The sequence below is a fragment of the Nymphaea colorata genome, chromosome 3 (assembly GCF_008831285.2).
Source record: "Nymphaea colorata isolate Beijing-Zhang1983 chromosome 3, ASM883128v2, whole genome shotgun sequence".
Taxonomy (NCBI): Eukaryota; Viridiplantae; Streptophyta; class Magnoliopsida; order Nymphaeales; family Nymphaeaceae; genus Nymphaea; species Nymphaea colorata.
This window is the reverse complement of record NC_045140.1, coordinates 22,706,680-22,734,613: the sequence shown is the minus strand read 5'-3', so window position 1 is coordinate 22,734,613 and position 27,934 is coordinate 22,706,680. Positions and strand designations below refer to the sequence as shown.

General features: G+C 42.4%; 2 protein-coding genes and 2 pseudogenes across 2 annotated transcripts; 2 read left to right on the top strand and 2 right to left on the bottom strand.

Annotated features, from left to right (window-relative positions):
- Positions 1-1,208: 1,208 nt before the first annotated feature.
- LOC116250402 (probable indole-3-acetic acid-amido synthetase GH3.1) lies at positions 1,209-5,359 on the bottom strand. The gene is made up of 4 exons (XM_031624028.2): positions 5,298-5,359; positions 3,377-3,646; positions 3,138-3,239; positions 1,209-2,659 (listed from the first exon to the last, which is right to left on the bottom strand). Exons 1-4 carry the CDS (start codon positions 5,357-5,359, stop codon positions 1,282-1,284), a joined length of 1,812 nt encoding a protein of 603 aa, XP_031479888.1. The 3' UTR covers positions 1,209-1,281.
- On the top strand, positions 5,358-7,414 carry LOC116250401 (probable indole-3-acetic acid-amido synthetase GH3.1; annotated as a pseudogene).
- Positions 7,415-19,728: 12,314 nt separating this feature from the next.
- On the bottom strand, positions 19,729-22,180 carry LOC116250400 (probable indole-3-acetic acid-amido synthetase GH3.1). The gene is made up of 3 exons (XM_031624027.2): positions 21,894-22,180; positions 21,655-21,756; positions 19,729-21,179 (listed from the first exon to the last, which is right to left on the bottom strand). The coding sequence occupies exons 1-3, from the start codon at positions 22,178-22,180 to the stop codon at positions 19,802-19,804; spliced, it is 1,767 nt and encodes a 588-aa protein (XP_031479887.1). The 3' UTR covers positions 19,729-19,801.
- Positions 22,181-24,563: 2,383 nt separating this feature from the next.
- On the top strand, positions 24,564-26,554 carry LOC126409912 (probable indole-3-acetic acid-amido synthetase GH3.1; annotated as a pseudogene).
- The last annotated feature ends 1,380 nt before the right edge of the window (positions 26,555-27,934 follow it).

Below are 27,934 nucleotides of genomic sequence, written 5' to 3'. Positions count from 1 at the left end.
ATTTCCGAGCGGTGGTAAAATCACTTATCTCACTCAGGATGGCGTAATCTATTGTAAAAAGCGGTTGAATGAAAAACAAATAGGAAAAAGTGATGAGTACATTCATTATCTAACATTAAATCATTTATTTTTTTCATTGGTTTTATCTCGATTGTCTATGGTTATGAGTGAACATATATATATATATATATATATATATTATATATATATATATATATATATATATATATATTAAAGAGTACCGTGTAAGCTTTGGTTACATAAACGCATGTATAGGGAGTAGGGACCGCATCGCTTTCTTTTCTCTTCCATTAACTCGAGCACAGTTTTACAGAATTTAAAAGAACATTTTCACAAATACATGCTTTGAAGGAAGATTAAGCGCAGACTCTCTTTCTTTTTGATTTGTTAGTGGATCTGTAGATGCAAGAGCCAGAATATGGGCTTACTTGCCAACTTGTTTCTTCTTTAATACATATTGACAGATTAAACTTCACAAATGTTTTCGTTTCTAAAACAAGACGCTTGCGTCCTCATCAAAGGTAGGTAGTGCTGCGATCTCATACGTCATATAGTTACATGCGCATTGGAGCATTATGCTCTCTTAGCTTGTGGTAGACGGAAACCTACGGATGCCGATATATAAGCGGACGCCAAACTGCGGCTCTGAAATTCATGCATCCCACGTGAGTCTTACCTTCAGCCTTTCTCAAGCAGAACAGATACTACCGTAAATAAAACAAGTATTAAATACTCCCAAAAGAAATCAAGTGGCTTTGTCAGCTACGAGTAATTAAAATTTTGCGCATCCATTATGTAATATGCGTGCTGCGACTTATGCCGGTGCAATGTCTTCTTATGCAGGAAAGAAGCATCTCTTTCCGTCCTTGTCCCTCTGCTTGATGGGGATTGCCAAAAGTAGAAGCATTTTAATCGTTTGCCTGTAGAGTTCCGCATCAAGAAAGAAATCCAGGCGATGGTGTTGTCAATTTCCCCACAAAGGCACAAAATAAGAAATGCTTCAGTAGTTGCGCCACGAAAACGACAACTGGACTTGAAAATTTGCGCCTTCTGGACATAAAATACTGCACATCCTTTGGAACCTTTGAGTGGGGAACAAGCCAGCCATACACTTCTCTTATTCAAGAAAAATTAAACTGTATTACATTATAATATAACGTTGAGCATAGCATTATCACGATGCACGCACTAGAGAGGGAGCTGAATGAAGGAAGGACAGTAGATGGGAGGCCACTATTAATTAATTAACTTATTAATCTGTTAATGGCGACGAGTTGGGGACCAATGAGGCAGGACTGGACTGAAGTGGGAGGATACGACCCTTGAGTCCAGCATTTCCAAGATGGGAGCCAAAGTGACACACCTAGGGGCCTTGTACTGGTTAATGGAGGCGCCTCTGGAGATGGCGTGCTCCATTAGCTCCTCAAACGTGCCGCGCTGCACCACTCTTATTTCAAGCGACCCAATCGACTGGTCGCACACCCTCTCTTGTCTATACACTGAGTTGCGCTCTTCCTCCATGGCAAGGCAGCACTCCTCCATCACCTCCACCGGCACCGGTGCCGGATCCGGGCCCTTGTCCGACGCCAGCTCGAAGAATATGACGTAGTGACCCGGTATGGTTATTGTGTCGGCATAGCTGGTGTACTCCACGATCCTTGCGTGGTTGTCCTTCATCAGACGGTTCGACGCCGCCTCGACCGCCTTCTGCAGCTCGGCCTCGTCGGTCTTATCCGAGTCGATGCTCAGAGCCACGTTCTTCCTTCGAACAAAGTGGAACTGAGGGGCGGAATTGTGGAAGCCGCTGACTCGGAGGATGTCGCCGACGCGGTAGCGGTACAAGCCGGAGTAGGTGGTGACAACGAGCTCGTACTCCTTGCCAAGTTGAAGGTCGGCAAGGTCGAGGAGCTCGGTGTGGCTCGGCTCATGAGGCTGGTCCGGGTCGTGGGGAAGGAACTCGAAGTAGCCCATGTTTGGCATGATGGTGTAGGAGACCTCAGATGGGTGGGAAAGTGGGTTCAGGTTGAGGCCAAAGTAGCACTCTGAGGAGGCATACATGGTGCAGACCAGTGGTAGGCCACCCCCGTAGTAGTTGAGTGTGGGGATGTACTGAGCCATGGTACCAGTCACAATCACGTCGAGGTACTTTGTTCGAGGCCAGATCTTGATGATGATACCTTCCCAGTTTTGGTTCGAGCAGTTGTCCCGGACGAACCTAGCCGTGTTCGGGTCCGGCTTGATTAGCTTGGCTACCGCGGCTCGGATTGATGGGTCTGTGATCTTCACACTGAGTGTGCCCCTCTCGATGTCGAGGGCGAGATCTTGCCAGTGTACCTGGAGGAAGCGGATGGCACGGAGGAGGCCTGAGGCGAAGACGGCACCGACGCGGAGGACCTCTTGGTGCTGCAGGAGGCCACAGAACATCTGTGAGTACATGCTCTGGAAGGAGTCGGAGCAGAGGATGGCCTCCGTTGGGCTGGTGTAGACCAGGTAAGGGTTGAACTTCCTTCCCTTGAAGAGCTCGCTCTTGTAATAGCTGGTGAGGACGGGGCGGGCCGACAGGCCTCCTTGTGTCTTTGTGTCGGTCTTGACGAAGAGGAAGTACAGCCCTTTTCCTTTGTCTAGTCCTGGAACAAACCTGCATGTTCTCTAATCATCAGCTGAAATTCATGCACTTTACTCTTCCTTTTATGCATACACACACACAATCTCTCTTCATCTCTCCTTGAAACGGGTGGAACAAACTTTCATCTTCCTCATAACATTTCATCTTTCTCTCTCTTCCCTCCCTATAAATAAATCAATCAATCAATAAATAAATATATATATATAAATATATATATATAATGTGTGTGTGTGTGTCGCGTGCCCGCCTGCCTCTGCATGTACACAGGCTCAAATACGTCATAACCAGTTATGAAGGTAATTAAGTAAGGTAATTAAGTAGGCGGATCCCAAAAAGAATCTTCCGTTTATTAATCTTTTTATTAATATCATCCCATGCAAAGTGGAAGTTTATTAGGATGTACAAAACGTTCATGAATAAGGGTGATAAACGCAAATGCAAACTTATACATGTGAGAGAAGAACGAGGGAGAGAGGGTGAGAGAGCTAACTTGTTCATGACAGGAATGAGAAGATCGTAAAGGAACTGACGTCGATCAAGATCTTGCTGAATTGTAGGCATGAGCTTCCGCTCACCAGCGGACGTACCGGAACTGTGAAAACAAAACCCAATAGAAAAGAGAAAGACGCTTGAAAGGCTTTTACCGGGTTTCCAAGACAAGAAACAGAAGCTCAAAACCCTAAAGAGCTAAGAACCAAGAGAAAAGGAGAAGTGAAAGGGTAGGCATGCCTGGTGAGGAACTCGGAGATGGGGTGAGCAGATAGGATAGGGGAGCGGTCGCCGTTGGCGATGCGCAGGATGTCAGGCTTGAGGTCATCGTAGGTGACCATGGGGACCTTGGCCTTGAAGGTCTGGCGATCGGTGCTTCCTCCGAGGTCGCACCGCTGCTGCCGGTACTCAGTGTGGGCGTTCTGGCTCAGTATCTCCGCCAGCACACTCTTCTGCACATCGTCCGGATTCTTCGTCGCCACCTCTATGAACTCCAGAAGCTCAACGTCCCTCCCGCTCGCACTCATGGCCTCCACACCGATCACAGAGAAACAAAGCACAGCAACAAGTAAATCCGATAGGGACAAGTAAGAGAAGAGAGAGAGAGTGGGTTAGCTTTGTGGGTGGTACAGAGGAGGGGGTGGCGGGGAAGAGTACTATAGAGCAGTGGACTATAGCAGGCTATCGCAGTCCACCTACCACGCAGCGAATATTTTGCGCCTGGAGTGGACCCGTGCATGGCGCCCGGCAGCAGTGGTCTCAGATCCACGTCAGCAGGAAGGGAGTTCGCAGCCACTTGGCGCGCCACCCGCGGTGGAGAAACAAACTTCATTACCTGTTAGTGAAACAAACTTCGTTTAATGAAATAAACTTCATTATATTTCAGGTAATTAACCAAACTTCATTTAATGAAACAAACTGCAATACTGAGCCCCTAACTTCGTTTAATGAAACAAACTACAATACTGAGCCCTCAACTTCATTTAATGAAACAAACTACTGAGCCCCCAACTTCATTTAATGAAACAATCTGCAATACTGAGCCCCCTTCCTTTTTATTAATGAAGTGGCTGTTTGTGTGTCACAACTACATTTTTTGCTGTTTAATGGAAAGGAAGGGGGCTGATACAACGGCTTTATCGGCCGCTGCATCGCCATGGTGATCATGGAACTCAAAATGGATTGGTGGGATATAAATGTGGTTGTTATACACCCACAAGACATTGAAAGCAAACATTTTTAAAACTACTTAGAAATTAAATGTTTGAGAATTAAATGGAAATCAAACTCATAAACACCAAATTTTGCTGCATTTCTCTGTGGTTGTTTCATTCAAATATAGTCACCCACCGCCACTGAGAAATGCAGCAAAAATTTGGTGTTTATGAGTTTGATTTCCATTTAATTTATAAGCAGTTTTAGAAATGTTTGCGTTCAATGTCTTGGGGGTGTATAACAACCACATTTATATCCCACCAATCCATTTTGAGTTCCATGATCACCATGGCGATGCAGCGGCCGACCCCCTTCCTTCCAATTAAACAGCAAAAAATGTGGTTGTGACACACAAACAGCCACTTCGTTTAATAAAAAGGAAGGGGCCCCAATATTGCAAATTGTTTCATTAAATGAAGTTGGGGACTCAGTATATACTGCTGTTTGTTTCATTAAATGAAGTTGGGGGCTCAGCATTGCAGTTTGCTTCATGAAATGAAGTTGGGGGTTCGGTATTGTAGTTTGTTTCATTAAATGAAGTTGAGGGCTTAGTATTGCAGTTTGTTTCATTAAATGAAGTTAGGGGCTTTTGTTTCATTAAAAGAAGTTTGGTTCATTACCCACAATATAACGAAGTTTATTTCATTAAATGAAGTTTGGTTCATTACCTGCAATATAATGAAGTTTATTTCATTAAATGAAGTTTGTTTCACTACATGTAACCCGGTAGGGCAGCGGTGGGCCCACCCTTGCCCCTGCGAACTCCCTTCCTGCTGACGTGGATCTGGGACCACTGCCTGCCGGACGACATGCACGGTGCCCACCCGTAGGTGGTCCCTCACCTGCGGTCTTCGAGCCCTCCCCTCCGGTCCTCATAAGTACTCTTCCCCGCCACCCCCTCCTCTGCACCACCCACAAAACTAACCCTCTCTCTCTCTTCTCTTACTTGTCCATATCGGATTTACTTGTCGCTGTGCTCTGTTTCTCTGTGATCGGTGTGGAGGCCATGAGTGCGAGCGGGAGGGACATTGAGCTTCTGGAGTTCATAGAGGAGGCGACGAAGAATGCGGACGATGTGCAGAAGAGGGTGTTGGCGGAGATACTGAGCCAGAACGCCCGCACTGAGTACCTGCAGCAGCGGTGTGACCTCAGAGGGAGCATCGATCGCCAGACCTTCAAGGCCAAGGTCCCCATGGTCACCTACGACGACCTCAAGCCTGACATCCTGCGCATCGCCAGCACCCCTATCCTATCTGCTCAGTTGTACGCGTTTGCCTTGGCATTTATCACCCTTATTCATGAACGTTTTGTGTACCCTTATTAGAGTCCACTTCGCATTGGATGATATTAATAAAAAGATTAATAAACGGAAGATGTGTTTTGGGATCCGCCTACTTAATTGCCTTCATAACTGGTTATGACGTCTCTGAGCCTCTGTACATGCGGAGGCAGGTGGGCATGCAACACATGCTCTATCTCTATATATGCATATATAAAGGGAGGGAAGAGAGAGAGAGAGATATGAAATGTTATGACGAAGATGAAGTTTGTTCCACCCGTTTCAAGCAGAGGTGGAGAGAGATTGTGTGTGTTTCCAAAAAAGGAAGAGTAAAGTGCAGTGCATGGATTTCAGCTAATGTTCAGAGAACACGCAGGTTGTACCAGGAGGCCTGTCGACAAGCCCCGTCCTCACCGGCTATTACAAGAGCGAACTCTTCAAGTGCAGAAAGTTCAACCCTTACCTGGTCCACACCAGCCCAACAGAGGCCATCCTCTCGTCCGACTCCTAACAGAGGCCATCCTCTCGTCCGACTCCTTCCAGAGCATGTACTCGCAGATGCTTTGCGGCCTCCTGCAGCACCAAGTTGTCCTCCGCGTCTACGCCGTCTTCGCCTGAGGCCTCCTCCGCGCCATCCGCTTCCTTCAGGTTCACTGGCAAGACCTCGCCCTCGACATAGAAACGGGCACGCTCAGTCCGACGATCACAGACCCATCAATCCGATCCGCCGTAGACAAGCTGCTGAAGCCGGACCCATACACTGCTAGGTTTGTCCGGGACAACCGCTCGGACCAAAACTAGGAAGGTATCATCACCAAGATCTGACCTCGAACCAAGTAACTTGATGTGATTGTGACTGGTGCCATGGCTCAGTACATCCCCACACTCAACTACTACGGGGGCGGCCTACCACTGGTCTGCACCATGTATGTCTCCTTAGAGTGCTACTTTGGCCTCAACCTGAACCCACTTTCCCACCCATCTGAGGTCTCCTACACCATCATGCCCAACATGGGCTACTTCGAGTTCCTTCCCCACGACCCGGACCAGCCTCATGAGCCGAGCCACACCGAGCTCCTCGACCTTGCCGACCTTCAACTTGGCAAGGAGTACAAGCTCGTTGTCACCGCCTACTCCAGCCTGTACCGCTACCGCGTCGGCGACATCCTCCGATTCAGCGGCTTCCACAACTCCGCCCCTCAGTTCCACTTTGTCCGGAGGAAGAATGTGGCTCTCAGCATCGACTCGGATAAGTCCGACGAGGCCGACATGCAGAAGGCGGTCGAGGCAGCGTCGAACCGGCTGATGAAGGACAACCAAACAAGGATCGTGGAGTACACCACCTATGCCGACACGAAGACCATACCGGGTCACTACGTCGTATTCTTCGAGCTGGCGTCGGACAAGGGGCCGGATCCGGTGCTGATGCCGAATGGGGTCGCGGAGGAGTGCTGCCTCGCCATGGAGGAAGAGCTCAACTCAGTGTATAGATAAGGGAGGGTGTGCGACAAGTCGATTGAACCGCTTGAAATAAGAGTGGTGCAGCGCGGCACGTTTGAGAAGCTGATGGAGTACGCCATCTCGAGAGGCGCCTCCATTAACCAGTACATGGCCCCTAGGTGCATCACTTTCGCTCCCATCTTGGAGCTGCTGGACTCAAGGGTCGTCTCCTCACACTTCAGTCCAGCCCCGCTTCATTGGTCCCCAACTCGTCGCCATTAACAGATTCATAAGTTAATTAATTAATAGTGGCCTCCCATCTACTGTCCTTCCTTCTTTCAGTTCCCTCTTCAGTTCTAAGTGCAACATCCGCTGCAAAAGAAGGTATGTTGCTGTATATGCTGGTTCATTGACTGTCTTACTTTGATAATAGAAACGCAAGTTCAACTTGAAAACTCCACGGTTTAACTCAGGCGTCTTGTCAACAAGTTAATCGGTTCAAGATTGGCAAGCTTCTCCATCTTGAGCTCAGCTTTGAAGATTAGGCTCATGGTTACTTTCTTTCAGCATCTTTAATAGCTTGTTCGGACACTACCTTTTCCATGAAAAGAAGAGATAAAAGGGGTTTGAAATTACTATACTAAAAGTATATTTTTTCTTAAAGGTTCTGCTGCGTAGTCTTATTTTTGAGACTGCATAAAAAGGCATGTTTTAGAAGAATCTCAGTTTAAACAAATGCAAGATCTCAGTAACATGGATTTTAAATTCATGTTATATGTTACAAACCATGGATTTAAGATCAGATTGAAGGGGGGAAAGGTGGTCTGACCTTAAATCCAATGATAAACACTCGATCAATTGCATGTTTTTGTCCCATGTGTATTTATGGGGGCTGTCCAAATGTTCTCACCTCTCACACATGCAGCCCAATAATATTGAGCTATGCGTATGAGATGCAATGTGCATGGAGGCCGAAGCATCCCGACTGTTGGAGGATTTCAGCACCTCTACAAATGGGATCAAAATGCTTAACTAACGAGTCTTATATGTCTCTCACTTAAATACTCCTAATCCAAAACATTACAATTTATTAGGAGCTCATTTTTTTTCTGGTAAAGTTAATTATGGAAATCAAGTAATTTAGAAGACCTGATGAAGTAATCATGGATCAATTGCCCTGATCAAGATCGATTATAGATATACTACACCTTTTCCTTTCCTACGAACTGTGGCGGAGCCACGTTGTGGTTGAGCCACGTTGTGGCTGAAGTAGGCAATTGCTCATACCAGGCCACTAAATTTACGTTATTTATATATAAAAACCTCATTAATTTTTAACTTTTTACATATGAGTGCCCTTTCAAGTTTGAAATTTACAGTTACAGTGCCCCTTAACAAGAAATTTTTAGCTTCGCCACTGCCTGCAAATGCATCAGCTAACTAACCAGAGGCAGATTTTGCTTCATAATTATGGGCCGGCCCCTTTACTAATATGACTAGTAATCGTACATGCAGCACACGGATTTGATAAGCTACACATGACTGTTGTTGAATTGGTATCGATTGGGACAAAGAAAATGATGGATGATGATTCATAAAGACGGTCATGCAAAAAATTAAAGGTACATATTGAAGGATCACGCACTTTGTCGAGTCACGTTTCTTATACACGAAAAATGGAAACACATTGAGAATCGGACCTTGATTGGATTATAAACGCCCATATGTAATGTTGAAACCCTCATCCGATGTCGGCCGGAATTCGCTATTTTCCTTGCTGGTTTCTCGGAGAAGAATTTCTAACAAGAAATTAAGGATGTGGGGACATCAGAAAACTAATAGTTTGGCATTAATTTTCTGGGGCATGCTTTTTCTCTTGGTACAACTGCGTTCTGGATATTAGTGAAGCTTTCATGATTTCATTCACTTCTTCCCGGAACAAAAAGAAGAAAACATACAATTAAGGGTGTGTGTACAATATTCACTCACGCTCCTTCCCGGAAACTTCGCACGGTCATGGTTAATGGTGCACAATAATCTCTCAATCCTCTGACATATGTATAGACGAGCTAGTTGAGTCAATTAGGTGGGGAGACGTTGGTCATAGATTACGTAACCGTAGTACTCTAAAATATCTATACGTTCCATATTTTCTCAATCTAAAATTATTGGTCAAAGGTATAAAATACTTTAACCTTCGTACACTTCATACGCTTTACTTATTCCATATCATGCATTTTTTCCATACGCATGATCCGGCTAATAAGAACATATGAGTATTTTATGTTGACAAGGGCACGCTCTTTCTCTCTCTCTCTCTCTCTCTCTCTCTCTCTCTCTCTAGATAATGGTGACTTTATCATTTCAAAGTCACCCAACAATCTAACTAAGGTTGTCGGATCCAACATGACGAATAGTTAAGAGGATTGGTATTTTCATTATTTAATATTACTTCACACATTTCTCTTCCTGTTTTTCTTCTAAGCATCTATTGCTTCAAATGGATGAATTTGGTGAGATGATACGGAACTCTGGATAACTGGAGTCATCATACATACTATATGCATGTTTGTACCTTTTCAGCCATAATGTATAGAAAGTATGTCCAATCTTTGCGGCCGCTATCATGGATGATTCAGTTTTAAGTTAATAAAAGAAGTATGAGTGTTTGGTTTCGCTTTTACATATAGTTTCAAACTCACTATAATATTGCACATTGCCTTTGACGATGTTGATATCCAGAAGAAACAACTTCCCAAAATGGAAATCTTAATGGAAACAACTCGGTTTTAAGAAAATAGTCTGTGATTGCTTTCCCCGGCATCGGGCTCTTTTTTTCCATGCAAATGACCTAGTCTTTGTCGGCGTGCTCCATTGCGGTCAGGATCAAAAGTTAATCTTTAGAAATAGAAATCAATTGAGCATTATGCACAAGAGACACAATTGGCGTTTGAATCATTCTTATAATCCATCTCAGTGTTTGATTAATGATTAGATAGACAGGTCTCTAATGGGATGAAGGGATAAATGTATATTGCTGGTAGGTAGGTATGGAGAGTATTGCAGATCTGTTAAACAATAAAGACATCTATTCTTTAATCCTTTTTTAGTGTTTAATTTTTCAAAGTAAACTTTCTCCCTCATCAGTAAGTTGGTCTCATGGATAAGACATCTTTCTTTGACAAGCAGAACCCTATTTTATAGCCACCGGTTCTATCTTTCCTCCACATTCACATTGTACTGCTTTTTTCAAGGTAAGTTGCTCCATATTGTTACCTTAGCATTTCGATAATCAAGTCAAAGAAGAATAAGAAATTATTGTCCCCTTTGGAGAGAGCCAACAACTGGAATATTATAACCTTGTAGAATAAATGTGGCGGGAATCTATTAGGGGAAGGTACTTATCAATTTGAATGTGAGAGTAGGGAGCAGGTAGGCCTCAATTAACATGTTTTTCAATCAGCATGTTAGGTTTAATTGGACCATCTGGTGAAAATATTAATAGACAAAAGGGAAGATTCTGACTTTTCAGTTGTGTGATTTTGGTTATTGGCACATAGGTTTAGCCAGTAGATGGTAGTCTACTATTTCACATCCAAGTGGCATCATGCAAATTATTACAAGTCCACAAAGACAGGATTTATATTCACATCCAACTTTTGCCCTGCCTCGAGAGCTTTCTAGCTCTCTAGAATTGTGAGATTATTTTTTACAAACAGAAACATACTGATTGATACAGATTATAAGCCTACAAGCATGAAAATTAGATGCATAAATTTGAATCGATCTTTTAATGTTTTAAAAAAGATAATGATTTTAGCTTTGTTGATTCATAAGTCGACCCGATCTAAACATAACATTTTTTACATTTTTTTCATTAATATGCTTTCAGACATTATAAAAGGTTGGGTTTTTTAAGACAAACAATAAAGCATACCATGGAGGCATATCCACATATCGCTTATATATAAATGTAAATGAAAAGTACACATATAAAGTTCTTAGTTACTTGTGTCAATAATTGGTATCAACTAGCCATCTCTCAACTACCAAATAGAGTGAGATGTTTGATTGGTCTGCTATCAAGGAGAAAAAAATACATTAGTATTAGGTATGTGTTCATAAAATTGAAGACAAATTAAAATATCCCAAGAGAAGCATGCTTTTCTAATTTGTTAGTCACTAAATCCGTGTCATCCGATGGCTGATTATTAATTGATCCGGTTGACATGATAAAATAATGAGGCCATTTAAAATTATATATATATATATATAATTTTATTTATTTATTTGAATGCATGTTTTAAGTTGGTTACTTGAATTTGTCTAACCACACAGATAAATACAGAATGTATGAAAATATAATAATAAAAATGATGATTTTTTTAATATTTGCATCAAATTTTAGATGTTGTGAAATCCAAAGTTTGCCAATGTTACAATAACATAAAAACTAATTTATGCATCTGGTTTTCATAATTTTCTATCGTTACAATTTTTTTTAACAATTTTCATCCTTTTATATGGTCATGGCTGCCAAACTCAATGGAGCCTGCCATTGCAGAGAGCTTTCTCTTTCTTGATTCGCCCAAAGAAATATGGGACTCTCTAGCAAAGATTTATGGTGAAGGCCAAAACATGGCTAGAGTCTATCTTTTACAACAAGGCATTGCAAGACTTACTAAGGAGAAACAATTTCATGTGTACCTTGCTCTCTTAAAGCGATGTGGGATGAACTATCCCAACATCGTCCACCATCATTGATATGGAAGTGTTGAAATAAAGAGCCAACGAAGATAATGTGTTCAAGCTTCTTGCCGGTCTTGGAGCAAAGTTTGATTATATGAAAAGTCAGATCCTCATGTCTTACCCTCTTTCGTCCTCCATCGTGCAACGAGAAGAAACCATGCGAAAAGTCATGAAGATTGATGACAAATTCAAGAAAAAAATCCACTTGTTGATAAACATGTGTTCGTTGTCAAAACAGAAACGCCTCAAACTACACTAAGAGATGGGAACAACTTCAAAGCAGACACTAGGTTCGGTTGTGGGTGAAGTTCCATATTCTCTACTTACTGTAAAAAACAAGGACACACCAGGAAACGTTGTTGGAACCTAAACAGATGTCCAAGAAGAGGAAGCGGACAGGCCCGTAACTCTGGACTTAGACGTGAAGATGATATCACTGCACTCACATGCCTGCTCAAACAGATTACCTACAGTAATTTAGCTATTACAACTAAGCAGGAAATAGAAAAAACATAAAAAGTTAAACCCTACCTTTTCTTTCTTGGCTCATTCCAATAGATTAGAGTGGATAATGGATAGTGAGCTATAGATCACATGACTGCATGTCTGGAATGCTAAAAGATGTCAACATGACAAACAAATATTAGTTAAACTAGCTAACGGATCTATTACATCTGCAGTAGGTAAGCTCTGTTACATAAATCATATTAATTGCATGACATATTGTATGTACTAAGTGTGAAACAAATTTGATATCTGTTAGCAAAACATAAAATTTTATTGCACGACTTTCGTTAGAAAAAATATGACACTAGTAGACAGCAAGAATCAAACGAAATTGGTGAAGGCAAAGAAGCAAACGTTTGTACACCTAACTCAAGAGTAGAAATCCATAGTATACACTGCAAAAAGACTGCAAGGGATGCCAGATATGACAGTACACAGTGGTCATCCTTCAAATAAAGTTTTGTTGGCTATATTCTAGGTTCTAGATTTCTAGTAGATGAGAGGCATGTACCTTGGCAAAGATGACTGGTTGCCTTTACTAATTCAGAATATATGTTGAATCATGCTTTGATTGACACATACTGATGTATGGGACCAGCCCGATAACTGGAAAATTTTGATATAAATACTTTCTCACTTTATTGATGACAAATCTATAATTACCTGATTTATTGTTTGAGAAGGAAAAGTGTTGTATTTCTTACGTTTAAGCAATTTTTCAATACATAGTCATCAGTACAATCAAAGAATTAAGTGTTAAGATTAGACAATGGAGAAAATACAGTTAATGACTGAAAAAATATATGAAAAGTCAAGACCTCATGTCTTACCTCTTCGTCTCCATCGTTGCCGAGAAGACCTGCGAGTATGAATTGATGACATCAAGAAAAAAACACTTGTTGTAAATTTTGTTTAAGAGCTCAAATACATAGAGATGGAACAACTCAAAGACACTAGTTCGGTTGTGGGAAGTTCCATATTCTCTACTACTGTAAAAAACAAGACACACAGGAAACGTTGTTGGAACCTAAACAGATGTCCAAGAAGAGAAGAGGACAGGCCCGTAACTCTGACTTAGACGTGAAGATGAATCACTGCACTCACATGCTGCTCAAACAGATTACTACAGTAATTAGCATTACAACTAAGCAGGAAACAGAAAAAACATAAAAAGTTAAATCCTACCTTGTCTTTCTTGGCTATTCCAATAGATTAGAGTGGATAATGATAGTGGAGCTATAGATCACATGACTGCATGTCTGGAATTGCTAAAAGATGTCAAGCATGACAAACAAATATTAGTTAAACTAGCTAACGGATCTATTACATCTGCAGTAGGGTATAGCTCTGTTTACATAAATCATCATATTATATTGCATGACATATTGTATGTACCTAAGTGTGAAACAAATTTGATATCTGTTAGCAAACTACATAATAATTTGTATTGCTACGTACTTTTCGTTAGAAAAAATATGACACTAGTAGACAGCAAGAATCAAACGAAGATTGGTGAAGGCAAAGAAGCAAACGGTTTGTACTACCTAACTCAAGAGTAGAAATCCATAGTATACACTGCAATAAAGACTGCAAGGGATGCTCAGATATGACAGTACACAGGTGGTCATCCTTCAAATAAAGTTTTGTTGGCTATATTTCTAGGTTCTAGATTTCTAGTAGATGAGAGGCATGTACCTTGGCAAAGATGACCTGGTTGCCTTTTACTAATTCAGAATATATTGTTGAATCATGCTTTGATTTGACACATACTGATGTATGGGGACCAGCCCCGATAACTGGAAAATTTTGATATAAATACTTTCTCACTTTTATTGATGACAAATCTATAATTACCTGAATTTATTGTTTGAGAAGGAAAAGTGTTGTATTTCTTACGTTTAAGCAATTTTTCCAATACATAGTCACTCAGTACAATCAAAGAATTAAGTCGTTAAGATTAGACAATGGAGGAAAATACATTAATGCTGAATTTCAAGACTTCAAGCAAACAAGGGATTTACATCAAACTACTGTAAAGGAACACCCCAACAGAATAGGATGGGTGAAAGAAGAAACAGACAACTGTTAAACATTGGTAGGTCTCTAATGTTCTACATGAATGTCCCACCACTGTTCTGGTGTCAGTTGTGGCATGTGCTTGCCATGTTATGAATAGAACCTCGAGCTACAAACTGGGTAATAAGAGCCCACTAGAAATTCTGAATGGCACACCCACCTCTTTACAACACTTAAGAATCTTTGGTTGTGTCTTTTATGTTCACTTACAAGAGAGTGCAAGAAACAAACTAAAAAGAGAGTTGTTAAATGTATGTTTCTAGGGTACTCATTTAACAAGAAAGGATATAAATGCTTTGACCCTATAAGAAACAAATGTATATATCGAGGGACGGTAAATTCATGGAGAACACACCTTTCTATACTGAAATTGTACCTGATGCTTCTAACAAGGGGGAGAATCTTATGCGTTTTATATCACTTTCTATGGTGAATGAAAATGATGATGCAAATGTTACTATTATAGAACCTACTATCATAACGTGTAGTTATAATCTGGTTGATGAAAAGGCAGAAAATGATGTGCATGAAAATGTTCAAAGCAGTCGAATAAGAATAAAACCATCCAAATATGATGCTATTGTACATATTATGTTCAGAAAAAATGACAGAGTTAACACAGATACTTGTCATGTTCAGAAAAATGATAAAGTTAATGCAGATACCTGTCTTGAAAGAGAGCCATATACATATGAACAAGCTAGCACTGAAAAGAAATGGAAGAAGGCAATGACTGAGGAGTTATCAGCCCTGAAGAAAAACCAGACCTGGGAGCTAGTTGATAGACCTCCCAACAAAAAATTAGTGGGCTGCAAATGGACATATAAAATCAAATATAACAGTAGTAGACTGGTGGAGCGCTACAAGGCAAGACTTGTAGCTAAGGGTTTTACACAAGAACAAGGTATTGATTATCATGAGACATTTTCCCCCGTTGCAAAGATGTGTTCACTACGAATATTGCTTTCAGTAGCTGCAGTGAAGAATTGGACAATGTTCCAACTTGATGTGAAAAACGCTTTTCTTCACGGAGACCTAAATGAAGAGATCTATATGGAATTACCTCAACGACTACATACGCAACATGGTACTGAACTACATGTATGCAAATTAAAGAAATCATTATACGGGCTCAAGTAGTCATGCCAGATCAAGTGCAGAGAGTGAATACCGAGCTATGGCACTCACTATCTGTGAACTGTTATGGATAAAATACTTACTACAAGACATGAAAATAAACGTAGGTCAACCAATGAGTCTCTGTTGTGATAATAAGGCTGTAATTTACGTTGGAAATAATCTTGTGTTTCAAGAGAGAATGAAACACATCGAAGTGGACTGCCGTTTCTTAACAGAAAAAATTCAGTCATGAATTATAAAGACACAACATGTTAACTCAAGTTATGCCGCAAGTTAAGTCTTTAAAATCTGGAAGATCTAACTTGAGGGGGAGAATGTTAGGAGTTTATTTTAGAAGGCTCGGAATGTAGTTAGAAGACAGCTGTAACACAACTGTCTCCTGCTGTATTCCACCTGCTGTGTATTTGTTATATGTACATACTCTTCAGGCACATGAGTATACTGTATCTATATCTGCCGTAATCTAACACAAAGTGAGTAAATGAGAAGAACTCATTTTTCTGCTCCTACATAGAACTGTCTATCTCTATCTCACTCGTCGTCACCTTTCTTTTCCCTAAAGACTCTCTTCAACTTTGAGACATTTATCTTAGAAATTAAAGTAGAAAAACTTTTCGCAATTTTTGATTTTCTAGATTTTTAGGAGAGAGTATGTGAATCAAACCCTTGTTTGAATTGTAGCTGAGAGATGGGAAAGGGAAGGTGGGGAGGCAATGAGAGACTCTCTCGAATGTATTCTGACATTAAGTTTTAAACCTTTTAGCTTTTCATTGGGAAGATATGTAGAAACCAAAGACACAAATAACGTCTTGGAGTTTTAAACGGCGAGGTTTTTCTTGAATATAATACAGCGAGCTTAAAAAAAGAGAGAAAAATACGGTAAATTTTTTAAAAATTTATAAAACTAAAAATGAACAAAAGTAAAATAAGTGAGAAACTAATAACACAAACATCAAAATATAAGAAGATTTGCAACAAATAAAAAATAGAAAATGAAAAAAAAAAAACTGTTTAGCATTAAAAAAAACTGAAAAAATGAAAAAGTAAAACAACACGTTAAAACCCCGTTTTTTTTTTTAACGTTTTTTGAAAAGAACTTGTTTTTTGCGACTACGGTAGAAACATTGATGGAAGTTACAAAAGTAGTAAGAATTTGATAAAGAATATCATTTTTAGATCTAATGGATAGCCGAAATTTTGTCATTATTGTCACAGGTTTGCAGACTTTTCTTTATTTTCTTAACTTGTAACATCTCAAAGAGGAGCACTTTTTTCAATAATATTAAACAGTTGCATACCAAACCTTAATATGTCAGACATGATGGAAATTGTCTACAACAATGACTTTAAGAAGGTCCATCATACTAAAAAAAGTAGTTGTATTTTCAACATATTGAAATACTGCTCTAACGAGACAAAAATTTCAATCAATGAAGCTCATTTGTTTTCTTCAGTAAGGGACATTTTTTTCTCATTTTTCAATTAATTTACACCACTGAATTTTCTTAAAATCAACAGCTTAAACAATTTTCCATCAAATATGACATATAAGCGGCTAGTAGCTACCTCTTTATATATATATATATATAGTCACACACTAATGACCTTTGAAAATACTTAAAGATTTGTAATGTAAATAAAAAAAGGGAGGGAGAGAAGCTTAGATGATATTAAATATCACATAAATGAGTCATTTTGATGTTGGTATTGATTTCCCTCATTCTTTCTCCTTCTATCTTAACCTCTAGGGAGGGTGAATTGTTTAAAGTATGAAACCAAAAATCAGTTTCAGTTCTGCTAAATATAAGAGATGCTAAAGAAGGATTAAATTCAATACAGTACAAAACGCCGCTACAACCAAAAGTTAAGTTTGGATAATAACGATTCGCATTTGCATCACAACTGATTGCCTTATGTGGTAAGTTTGATTAATAAAGATTTGCATTTGCTCCACATGGATTGCCTTATGTGAAATTGGTTTCGATTCTGCCAAATATATGAGAAGCCAAACAAGGATCAAATTCAATATAGCCTGAAACACCGCAGCAACCAAAAAATTAAGTTTGGAAGACAAGGATTTGCATTTGCTTCACAATTGATTGTCTCATGTGATAAATTTAGATGGTAAGGATTTGCATTTGCTCCACTGTGGATTCCCTCATGTGGTGTATTAATATCCTTGCTTCTCAGCCTCTAGGAAGGTGAATCGCTTACAATATGAAACTTAGAATCTATTTCAGTTCTGTCAAATATATGAGAAGCCAAAGAAGGATTAATCCAATACAGCCCAAAATATCGCAACTGTTAAAATAAAAAGTTTGGATCAGAAAGGTTTGCATTTGATTCATCTGCCAAATATATGATAAGTCAAAGAAGGATTAAATTCAATACAGCCTAAAATGGGTGGATATGAATCAGCTTGATGGCTTCTTATTTAATTGCAAAAGCTGTTGATTCAAGGCCACAAGATTTGAAATTAAAAACCCACGAAGCCGGTCCAACAATGCGGACGCTGCCCTTCTCCTGTAATGGAAGAAGACTGTAGCCTATCGTCCAACACATGGACTCATCTCTTCCGACTCCCTACCGCTACTTCACTAGTCTTTACCCTTCCAAGGATTTTTAAGTCCTCTGCCCTACCAACTGAGCTATCACGTCCATCCTCTCTATACAACATCCTGTAGTTGGGACCCTTCGCTTCTGTGGATGGTTATTCCTCGGGTGGTCCGCTTCTGTCTGCCTTGAGTCACTTCTCTTTTGATGGCTCGGCCAAGGGAAGAGGATGTCTGTCATCACTTACCACACAAGGCAATCCAATTGTGGAGGACCTTTTTATTAGCCTGACCTTTTTCTTTTTGTGCTCACCAAATCATCTTTGTTTGAGAACCAAACTCGGCCATTCCTCGAGTCGATTTCCTTTTGACATTTGGCCTCTTTTATTAAGATAAGTCACGGTTTTATAAGCGCAGCCGATCGAGGACCTAGCGCCACTCTGCGCAATTTCCGAGCGGTGGTAAAATCACTTATCTCACTCAGGATGGCGTAATCTATTGTAAAAAGCGGTTGAATGAAAAACAAATAGGAAAAAGTGATGAGTACATTCATTATCTAACATTAAATCATTTATTTTTTTCATTGGTTTTATCTCGATTGTCTATGGTTATGAGTGAACATATATATATATATATATATATATATATATATATATATTAAAGAGTACCCTGTAAGCTTTGGTTACATAAACGCATGTATAGGGAGTAGGGACCGCATCGCTTTCTTTTCTCTTCCATTAACTCGAGCACAGTTTTACAGAATTTAAAAGAACATTTTCACAAATACATGCTTTGAAGGAAGATTAAGCGCAGACTCTCTTTCTTTTTGATTTGTTAGTGGATCTGTAGATGCAAGAGCCAGAATATGGGCTTACTTGCCAACTTGTTTCTTCTTTAATACATATTGACAGATTAAACTTCACAAATGTTTTCGTTTCTAAAACAAGACGCTTGCGTCCTCATCAAAGGTAGGTAGTGCTGCGATCTCATACGTCATATAGTTACATGCGCATTGGAGCATTATGCTCTCTTAGCTTGTGGTAGACGGAAACCTACGGATGCCGATATATAAGCGGACGCCAAACTGCGGCTCTGAAATTCATGCATCCCACGTTAGTCTTACCTTCAGCTTTTCTCAAGCAGAACAGATACTACCGTAAATAAAACAAGTATTAAATACTCCCAAAAGAAATCAAGTGGCTTTGTCAGCTACGAGTAATTAAAATTTTGCGCATCCATTATGTAATATGCGTGCTGCGACTTATGCCGGTGCAATGTGTTCTTATGCAGGAAAGAAGCATCTCTTTCCGTCCTTGTCCCTCTGCTTGATGGGGATTGCCAAAAGTAGAAGCATTTTAATCGTTTGCCTGTAGAGTTCCGCATCAAGAAAGAAATCCAGGCGAGGGTGTTGTCAATTTCCCCACAAAGGCACAAAATAAGAAATGCTTCAGTAGTTGCGCCACGAAAACGACAACTGGACTTGAAAATTTGCGCCTTCTGGACATAAAATACTGCACATCCTTTGGAACCTTTGAGTGGGGAACAAGCCAACCATACACTTCTCTTATTCAAGAAAAATTAAACTGTATTACATTATAATATAACGTTGAGCATAGCATTATCACGATGCACGCACTAGAGAGGGAGCTGAATGAAGGAAGGACAGTAGATGGGAGGCCACTATTAATTAATTAACTTATTAATCTGTTAATGGCGACGAGTTGGGGACCAATGAGGCAGGACTGGACTGAAGTGGGAGGATACGACCCTTGAGTCCAGCATTTCCAAGATGGGAGCGAAAGTGACACACCTAGGGGCCTTGTACTGGTTAATGGAGGCGCCTCTGGAGATGGCATGCTCCATTAGCTCCTCAAACGTGCCGCGCTGCACCACTTTTATTTCAAGCGGCCCAATCGACTGGTCGCACACCCTCCCTTGTCTATACACTGAGTTGAGCTCTTCCTCCATGGCAAGGCAGCACTCCTCCATCACCTCCACCGGCACCGGTGCCGGATCCGGGCCCTTGTCCGACGCCAGCTCGAAGAATATGACGTAGTGACCCGGTATGGTTATTGTGTCGGCATAGCTGGTGTACTCCACGATCCTTGCGTGGTTGTCCTTCATCAGACGGTTCGACGCCGCCTCGACCGCCTTCTGCAGCTCGGCCTCGTCGGTCTTATCCGAGTCGATGCTCAGAGCCACGTTCTTCCTTCGAACAAAGTGGAACTGAGGGGCGGAATTGTGGAAGCCGCTGACTCGGAGGATGTCGCCGACGCGGTAGCGGTACAGGCCGGAGTAGGTGGTGACAACGAGCTCGTACTCCTTGCCAAGTTGAAGGTCGGCAAGGTCGAGGAGCTCGGTGTGGCTCTGCTCATGAGGCTGGTCCAGGTCGTGGGGAAGGAACTCGAAGTAGCCCATGTTCGGCATGATGGTGTAGGAGACCTCAGATGGGTGGGAAAGTGGGTTCAGGTTGAGGCCAAAGTAGCACTCTGAGGAGGCATACATGGTGCAGACCAGTGGTAGGCCACCCCCGTAGTAGTTGAGTGTGGGGATGTACTGAGCCATGGCACCAGTCACAATCACGTCGAGGTACTTTGTTCGAGGCCAGATCTTGGTGATGATACCTTCCCAGTTTTGGTCCGAGCAGTTGTCCCGAACGAACCTAGCCGTGTTCGGGTCCGGCTTGATTAGCTTGGCTACCGCGGCTCGGATTGATGGGTCCGTGATCTTCACATTGAGTGTGCCCCTCTCGATGTCGAGGGCGAGATCTTGCCAGTGTACCTGGAGGAAGCGGATGGCACGGAGGAGGCCTGAGGCGAAGACGGCACCGACGCGGAGGACCTCTTGGTGCTGCAGGAGGCCACAGAACATCTGTGAGTACATGCTCTGGAAGGAGTCGGAGCAGAGGATGGCCTCCGTTGGGCTGGTGTAGACCAGGTAAGGGTTGAACTTCCTTCCCTTGAAGAGCTCGCTCTTGTAATAGCTGGTGAGGACAGGGCGGGCCGACAGGCCTCCTTGTGTCTTTGTGTCGGTCTTGACGAAGAGGAAGTACAGCCCTTTTCCTTTGTCTAGTCCTGGAACAAACCTGCATGTTCTCTAAACATCAGCTGAAATTCATGCACTTTACTCTTCCTTTTATGCATACACACACACAATCTCTCTTCATCTCTCCTTGAAACGGGTGGAACAAACTTTCATCTTCCTCATAACATTTCATCTTTCTCTCTCTTCCCTCCCTATAAATAAATCAATAAATAAATAAATAAATATATATATATAAATATATATATAAATGTGTGTGTGTGTCGCGTGCCCGCCTGCCTCTGCATGTACACAGGCTCAAATACGTCATAACCAGTTATGAAGGTAATTAAGTAAGGTAATTAAGTAGGCGGATCCCAAAAAGAATCTTCCGTTTATTAATCTTTTTATTAATATCATCCCATGCAAAGTGGAAGTTTATTAGGATGTACAAAACGTTCATGAATAAGGGTGATAAACGCAAATGCAAACTTATACATGTGAGAGAAGAACGAGGAAGAGAGGGTGAGAGAGCTAACTTGTTCATGACAGGAATGAGAAGATCGTAAAGGAACTGACGTCGATCAAGATCTTGCTGAATTGTAGGCATGAGCTTCCGCTCACCAGCGGACGTACCGGAACTGTGAAAACAAAACCCAATAGAAAAGAGAAAGACGCTTGAAAGGCTTTTACCGGGTTTCCAAGACAAGAAACAGAAGCTCAAAACCCTAAAGAGCTAAGAACCAAGAGAAAAGGAGAAGTGAAAGGGTAGGCATGCCTGGTGAGGAACTCGGAGATGGGGTGAGCAGATAGGATAGGGGAGCGGTCGCCGTTGGCGATGCGCAGGATGTCAGGCTTGAGGTCATCGTAGGTGACCATGGGGACCTTGGCCTTGAAGGTCTGGCGATCGGTGCTTCCTCCGAGGTCGCACCGCTGCTGCAGGTACTCAGTGCGGGCGTTCTGGCTCAGTATCTCCGCCAGCACACTTTTCTGCACATCGTCCGGATTCTTCGTCGCCACCTCTATGAACTCCAGAAGCTCAACGTCCCTCCCGCTCGCACTCATGGCCTCCACACCGATCACAGAGAAACAAAGCACAGCAACAAGTAAATCCGATAGGGACAAGTAAGAGAAGAGAGAGAGAGTGGGTTAGCTTTGTGGGTGGTACAGAGGAGGGGGTGGCGGGGAAGAGTACTTATAAGATAGACCGCAGGTGGGGGACCACCTACGGGTGGGCACCGTGCATCCTCACGCACAGCAGCGATAATATTTTGCGCCTGGAGGTGGGACCCGTGCATGGCGCCCGGCAGGCAGTGGTCTCAGATCCACGTCAGCAGGAAGGGAGTTCGCAGCCGCTTGGCGCGCCACCCGCGGTGGAGAAACAAACTTCATTACCTGTTAGTGAAACAAACTTCGTTTAATGAAATAAACTTCATTATATTTCAGGTAATTAACCAAACTTCATTTAATGAAACAAACTGCAATACTGAGCCCCTAACTTCGTTTAATGAAACAAACTACAATACTAAGGCCTCAACTTCATTTAATGAAACAAACTACTGAGCCCCCAACTTCATTTCATGAAACAAACAGCAATACTGAGCGCCCTTCCTTTTTATTAATGAAGTGGCTGTTTGTGTGTCACAACCACATTTTTTGCTGTTTAATGGAAAGGAAGGGGGCTGATACAACAGCTTTATCGGCCGCTGCATCGCCATGGTGATCATGGAACTCAAAATGGATTGGTGGGATATAAATGTGGTTGTTATACACCCACAAGACATTGAAAGCAAACATTTCTAAAACTACTTAGAAATTAAATGTTTGAGAATTAAATGGAAATCAAACTCATAAACACCAAATTTTGCTGCATTTCTCTGTGGTTGTTTCATTCAAATATAGTCACCTACCGCCGTGACCTTAGTCGCCCTTTCTTGTACTCGAATGAGTGTCATGGACGTTACTTTTGAATCTCTTTAAGTAAATTAGGTAAAGCTTTGTCACCCGCTCTTGGCTCACAAAAACCCTCGAGATCACTTTTTTCATGTTCATTTGTCTCACGCTTTTAGGATTTCCGCACCCAACCAAGCACACATTTGGTCCCAATCAAGGTCACCCAATTTTTCCTTTTCTTTTTCTTGCATAGACGTGTTTGGTTGGCCCCAAACGCGACCATTCAGTCACAGCTGCCCTTCAGTCACTTGCGCTATGCACCCACATTTCTCTTTCTTAAAAGCGTGAGACAAATGAACACGAGAAATGAAACACACGTCTATGCAACCAAACACACGCTTTTAAGAAAAACAAATGTGGTTGCATGACGTAAGTGACAGAAGGTCGTGAGACAAATGAACACGAGAAAAGTGATCTCGAGGGTTTTTGTGAGCCAAGAGCGGGTGACAAAGCTTTACCTAATTTACTTAAAGAGATTCAAAAGTAGCGTCCATGACACTCATTCGAGTACAAGAAAGGGCGAGTAAGGTCACGGCGGTGGGTGACTATATTTGAATGAAACAACCACAGAGAAATGCAGCAAAATTTGGTGTTTATGAGTTTGATTTCCATTTAATTCTCAAACATTTAATTTATAAGCAGCTTTAGAAATGTTTGCGTTCAATGTCTTGGGGGTGTATAACAACCACATTTATATCCCACCAATCCATTTTGAGTTCCGTGATCACCATGGCGATGCAGCGACCGACCCCCTTCCTTCCAATTAAACAGCAAAAAATGTGGTTGTGACACACAAACAGCCACTTCATTTAATAAAAAGGAAGGGGGCTCAATATTGCAAATTGTTTCATTAAATGAAGTTGGGGACTCAGTATATACTGCTGTTTGTTTCATTAAATGAAGTTGGGGGCTCAGCATTGCAGTTTGCTTCATGAAATGAAGTTGGGGGTTCGGTATTGTAGTTTGTTTCATTAAATGAAGTTGAGGGCTTAGTATTGCAGTTTGTTTCATTAAATGAAGTTAGGGGCTTTTGTTTCATTAAATGAAGTTTGGTTCATTACCTGCAATATAATGAAGTTTATTTCATTAAATGAAGTTTGGTTCATTACCTGCAATATAATGAAGTTCATTTCATTAAATGAAGTTTGGTTCATTACCTGCAATATAATGAAGTTTATTTCATTAAATGAAGTTTGTTTCACTACATGTAACCCGGTAGGGCAGCGGTGGGCCCACCCTTGCCCCTGCGAACTCCCTTCCTGCTGACGTGGATCTGGGACCACTGCCTGCCGGACGACATGCACGGTGCCCACCCGTAGGTGGTCCCTCACCTGCGGTCTTCGAGCCCTCCCTTCCGGTCCTCATAAGTACTCTTCCCCGCCACCCCCTCCTCTGCACCACCCACAAAACTAACCCTCTCTCTCTCTTCTCTTACTTGTCCATATCGGATTTCCTTGTCGCTGTGCTCTGTTTCTCTGTGATCGGTGTGGAGGCAATGAGTGCGAGCGGGAGGGACGTTGAGCTTCTGGAGTTCATAGAGGAGGCGACGAAGAATGCGGACGATGTGCAGAAGAGGGTGTTGGCGGAGATACTGAGCCAGAACGCCCGCACTGAGTACCTGCAGCAGCGGTGTGACCTCGGAGGGAGCATCGATCGCCAGACCTTCAAGGCCAAGGTCCCCATGGTCACCTACGACGACCTCAAGCCTGACATCCTGCGCATCGCCAGCACCCCTATCCTATCTGCTCAGTTGTACGCGTTTGCCTTGGCATTTATCACCCTTATTCATGAACGTTTTGTGTACCCTTATTAGAGTCCACTTCGCATTGGATGATATTAATAAAAAGATTAATAAACGGAAGATGTGTTTTGGGATCCGCCTACTTAATTGCCTTCATAACTGGTTATGACGTCTCTGAGCCTCTGTACATGCGGAGGCAGGTGGGCACGCAACACATGCTCTATCTCTATATATGCATATATAAAGGGAGGGAAGAGAGAGAGAGAGATATGAAATGTTATGACGAAGATGAAGTTTGTTCCACCCGTTTCAAGCAGAGGTGGAGAGAGATTGTGTGTGTTTCCAAAAAAGGAAGAGTAAAGTGCAGTGCATGGATTTCAGCTGATGTTCAGAGAACACGCAGGTTGTACCAGGAGGCCTGTCGACAAGCCCCGTCCTCACCGGCTATTACAAGAGCGAACTCTTCAAGTGCAGAAAGTTCAACCCTTACCTGGTCCACACCAGCCCAACAGAGGCCATCCTCTCGTCCGACTCCTAACAGAGGCCATCCTCTCGTCCGACTCCTTCCAGAGCATGTACTCGCAGATGCTTTGCGGCCTCCTGCAGCACCAAGTTGTCCTCCGCGTCTACGCCGTCTTCGCCTGAGGCCTCCTCCGCGCCATCCGCTTCCTTCAGGTTCACTGGCAAGACCTCGCCCTCGACATAGAAACGGGCACGCTCAGTCCGACGATCACAGACCCATCAATCCGATCCGCCGTAGACAAGCTGCTGAAGCCGGACCCATACACTGCTAGGTTTGTCCGGGACAACCGCTCGGACCAAAACTAGGAAGGTATCATCACCAAGATCTGACCTCGAACCAAGTAACTTGATGTGATTGTGACTGGTGCCATGGCTCAGTACATCCCCACACTCAACTACTACGGGGGCGGCCTACCACTGGTCTGCACCATGTATGTCTCCTTAGAGTGCTACTTTGGCCTCAACCTGAACCCACTTTCCCACCCATTGAGGTCTCCTACACCATCATGCCCAACATGGGCTACTTCGAGTTCCTTCCCCACGACCCGGACCAGCCTCATGAGCCGAGCCACACGAGCTCCTCGACCTTGCCGACCTTCAACTTGGCAAGGAGTACGAGCTCGTTGTCACCGCCTACTCCAGCCTGTACCGCTACCGCGTCGGCGACATCCTCCGATTCAGCGGCTTCCACAACTCCGCCCCTCAGTTCCACTTTGTCCGAAGGAAGAACGTGGCTCTCAGCATCGACTCGGATAAGTCCGACAAGGCCGACATGCAGAAGGCGGTCGAGGCAGCGTCGAACCGGCTGATGAAGGACAACCAAACAAGGATCGTGGAGTACACCACCTATGCGACACGAAGACCATACCGGGTCACTACGTCGTATTCTTCGAGCTGGCGTCGGACAAGGGGCCGGATCCGGTGCTGATGCCGAAGGGGGTCACGGAGGAGTGCTGCCTCGCCATGGAGGAAGAGCTCAACTCAGTGTATAGATAAGGAGGGTGTGCGACAAGTCGATTGAGCCGCTTGAAATAAGAGTGGTGCAGCGCGGCACGTTTGAGAAGCTGATGGAGTACGCCATCTCGAGAGGCGCCTCCATTAACCAGTACATGGCCCCTAGGTGCATCACTTTCGCTCCCATCTTGGAGCTGCTGGACTCAAGGGTCGTCTCCTCACACTTCAGTCCAGCCCCGCCTCATTGGTCCCCAACTCGTCGCCATTAACAGATTCATAAGTTAATTAATTAATAGTGGCCTCCCATCTACTGTCCTTCCTGTTGGATCTTAAGCAGCGGTTGGATCTTAAGTAGCGGAACGGCGTCTGTGAAGTAGGTCCACCGCCAGCAGCGTTTCAAATGCAAGACCTGTGAGCAAGAGAGAAATTGATTTGGGGTTTGCTTTGAGAGCGCAGTTGATTTCTCATATTATCTCTTAGATGATAAGGCTGGGCTTTATAGACCGCCTCTGAGGATTTCTTCTTTCAGTTCCCTCTCCAGTGCGTGCATCGTGATAATTCTATGCTCAACGTTATATCATAATGTCATACAGTTCAATTTTTCTTGAATAAGAGAAGTGTATGGTTGGCTTGTTCCCCTCTCAAAGGTTCCAAACGCTGTGCAGTGTTTTTATGTCCAGAAGGAGCAAATAAAAAAGAAAGAGAGTCTGCTCTTAATCTTCCTATGTATTTGTGAATTATATTCTTTCAAATTCTGTAAAACTGTGATCGAGTTAATGGAAGAGAAGAGAAAGCGACGCGGTCCCTACTCCCTATACATGCGTTTATGTAATCAAAGCGTGCACGGTCCTCTTTAATATATATATATATATATATATATATATATATTTTAAAGAGGACCGTAAACGCTTTGAAACGGTCCTCTTTAATATATATATATATATTATATATATGAATGAATGGTGATTCGTCATTCAGTTCACTCATAATAATAGACGACTGAAATAAAACCAATGAAATAAATAAATGATTTAATGTTAGATAATTAATGTACTCATCACTTTTTCCTATTTGTTTTTTATTTCAACCTCTTTTTGCAATAGATTACACCATCCTGAGTGAGATAAGTGATTCTATATAACTAAAAGTTATCATTTAATATAGATATGTATATAACCAGTAAACTACCTATTAACCACGACCACCGACCAAAAAGAAATAGATGAAGGGATGCCCAAGATTGGTCCTCAAACAAAGATGAATTGGTGAGCATAAAAAGAAAAAGGTCAGGCTAATAATAATGGACTCCCAGTCCCCACGAAAGGGACCAGTTTGGTGCACCAAAGTCCTAAGGACGTCAGCATCCACTAGCTTTACAGTTTAGACTGAAGTCAAGATTTTGCTACTAATAAATATAATATATATATATATATATATATAAAGAAGATGTTGGTCTGATATATGTCGCCAAGGCAACAGGCCAAAACTGTCAAGAGCTACAGCCTAATATCTTGTGTCGATGTGAGAAAGGGCATTAGGCGGTGGCAGATGTACTAATTGCTAAGCTGAGCACAAGACGGAGGCTATTTGTCAAAACTTGCACTGTCGCCCGCGCCATTTCAGGTGTAATTTGGTCTTCTACATAATTT

Excerpts from the sequence above, each read along its gene's own strand:
- LOC116250402 (XM_031624028.2), bottom strand. The coding sequence starts at position 5,359 with ATGGCCTCCACACCGATCACAGAGAAACAGAGCACAGCGACAAGTAAA. Across the intron at positions 3,240-3,376 it reads ATCTCCGAGTTCCTCACCAG|TTCCGGTACGTCCGCTGGTG; the intron begins GCATGCCTACCC and ends TTGTTTTCACAG. Across the intron at positions 2,660-3,137 it reads CTCATTCCTGTCATGAACAA|GTTTGTTCCAGGACTAGACA; the intron begins GTTAGCTCTCTC and ends GAGAACATGCAG.
- LOC116250400 (XM_031624027.2), bottom strand. The coding sequence starts at position 22,180 with ATGAGTGCGAGCGGGAGGGACGTTGAGCTTCTGGAGTTCATAGAGGTG. Across the intron at positions 21,757-21,893 it reads ATCTCCGAGTTCCTCACCAG|TTCCGGTACGTCCGCTGGTG; the intron begins GCATGCCTACCC and ends TTGTTTTCACAG. Across the intron at positions 21,180-21,654 it reads CTCATTCCTGTCATGAACAA|GTTTGTTCCAGGACTAGACA; the intron begins GTTAGCTCTCTC and ends GAGAACATGCAG.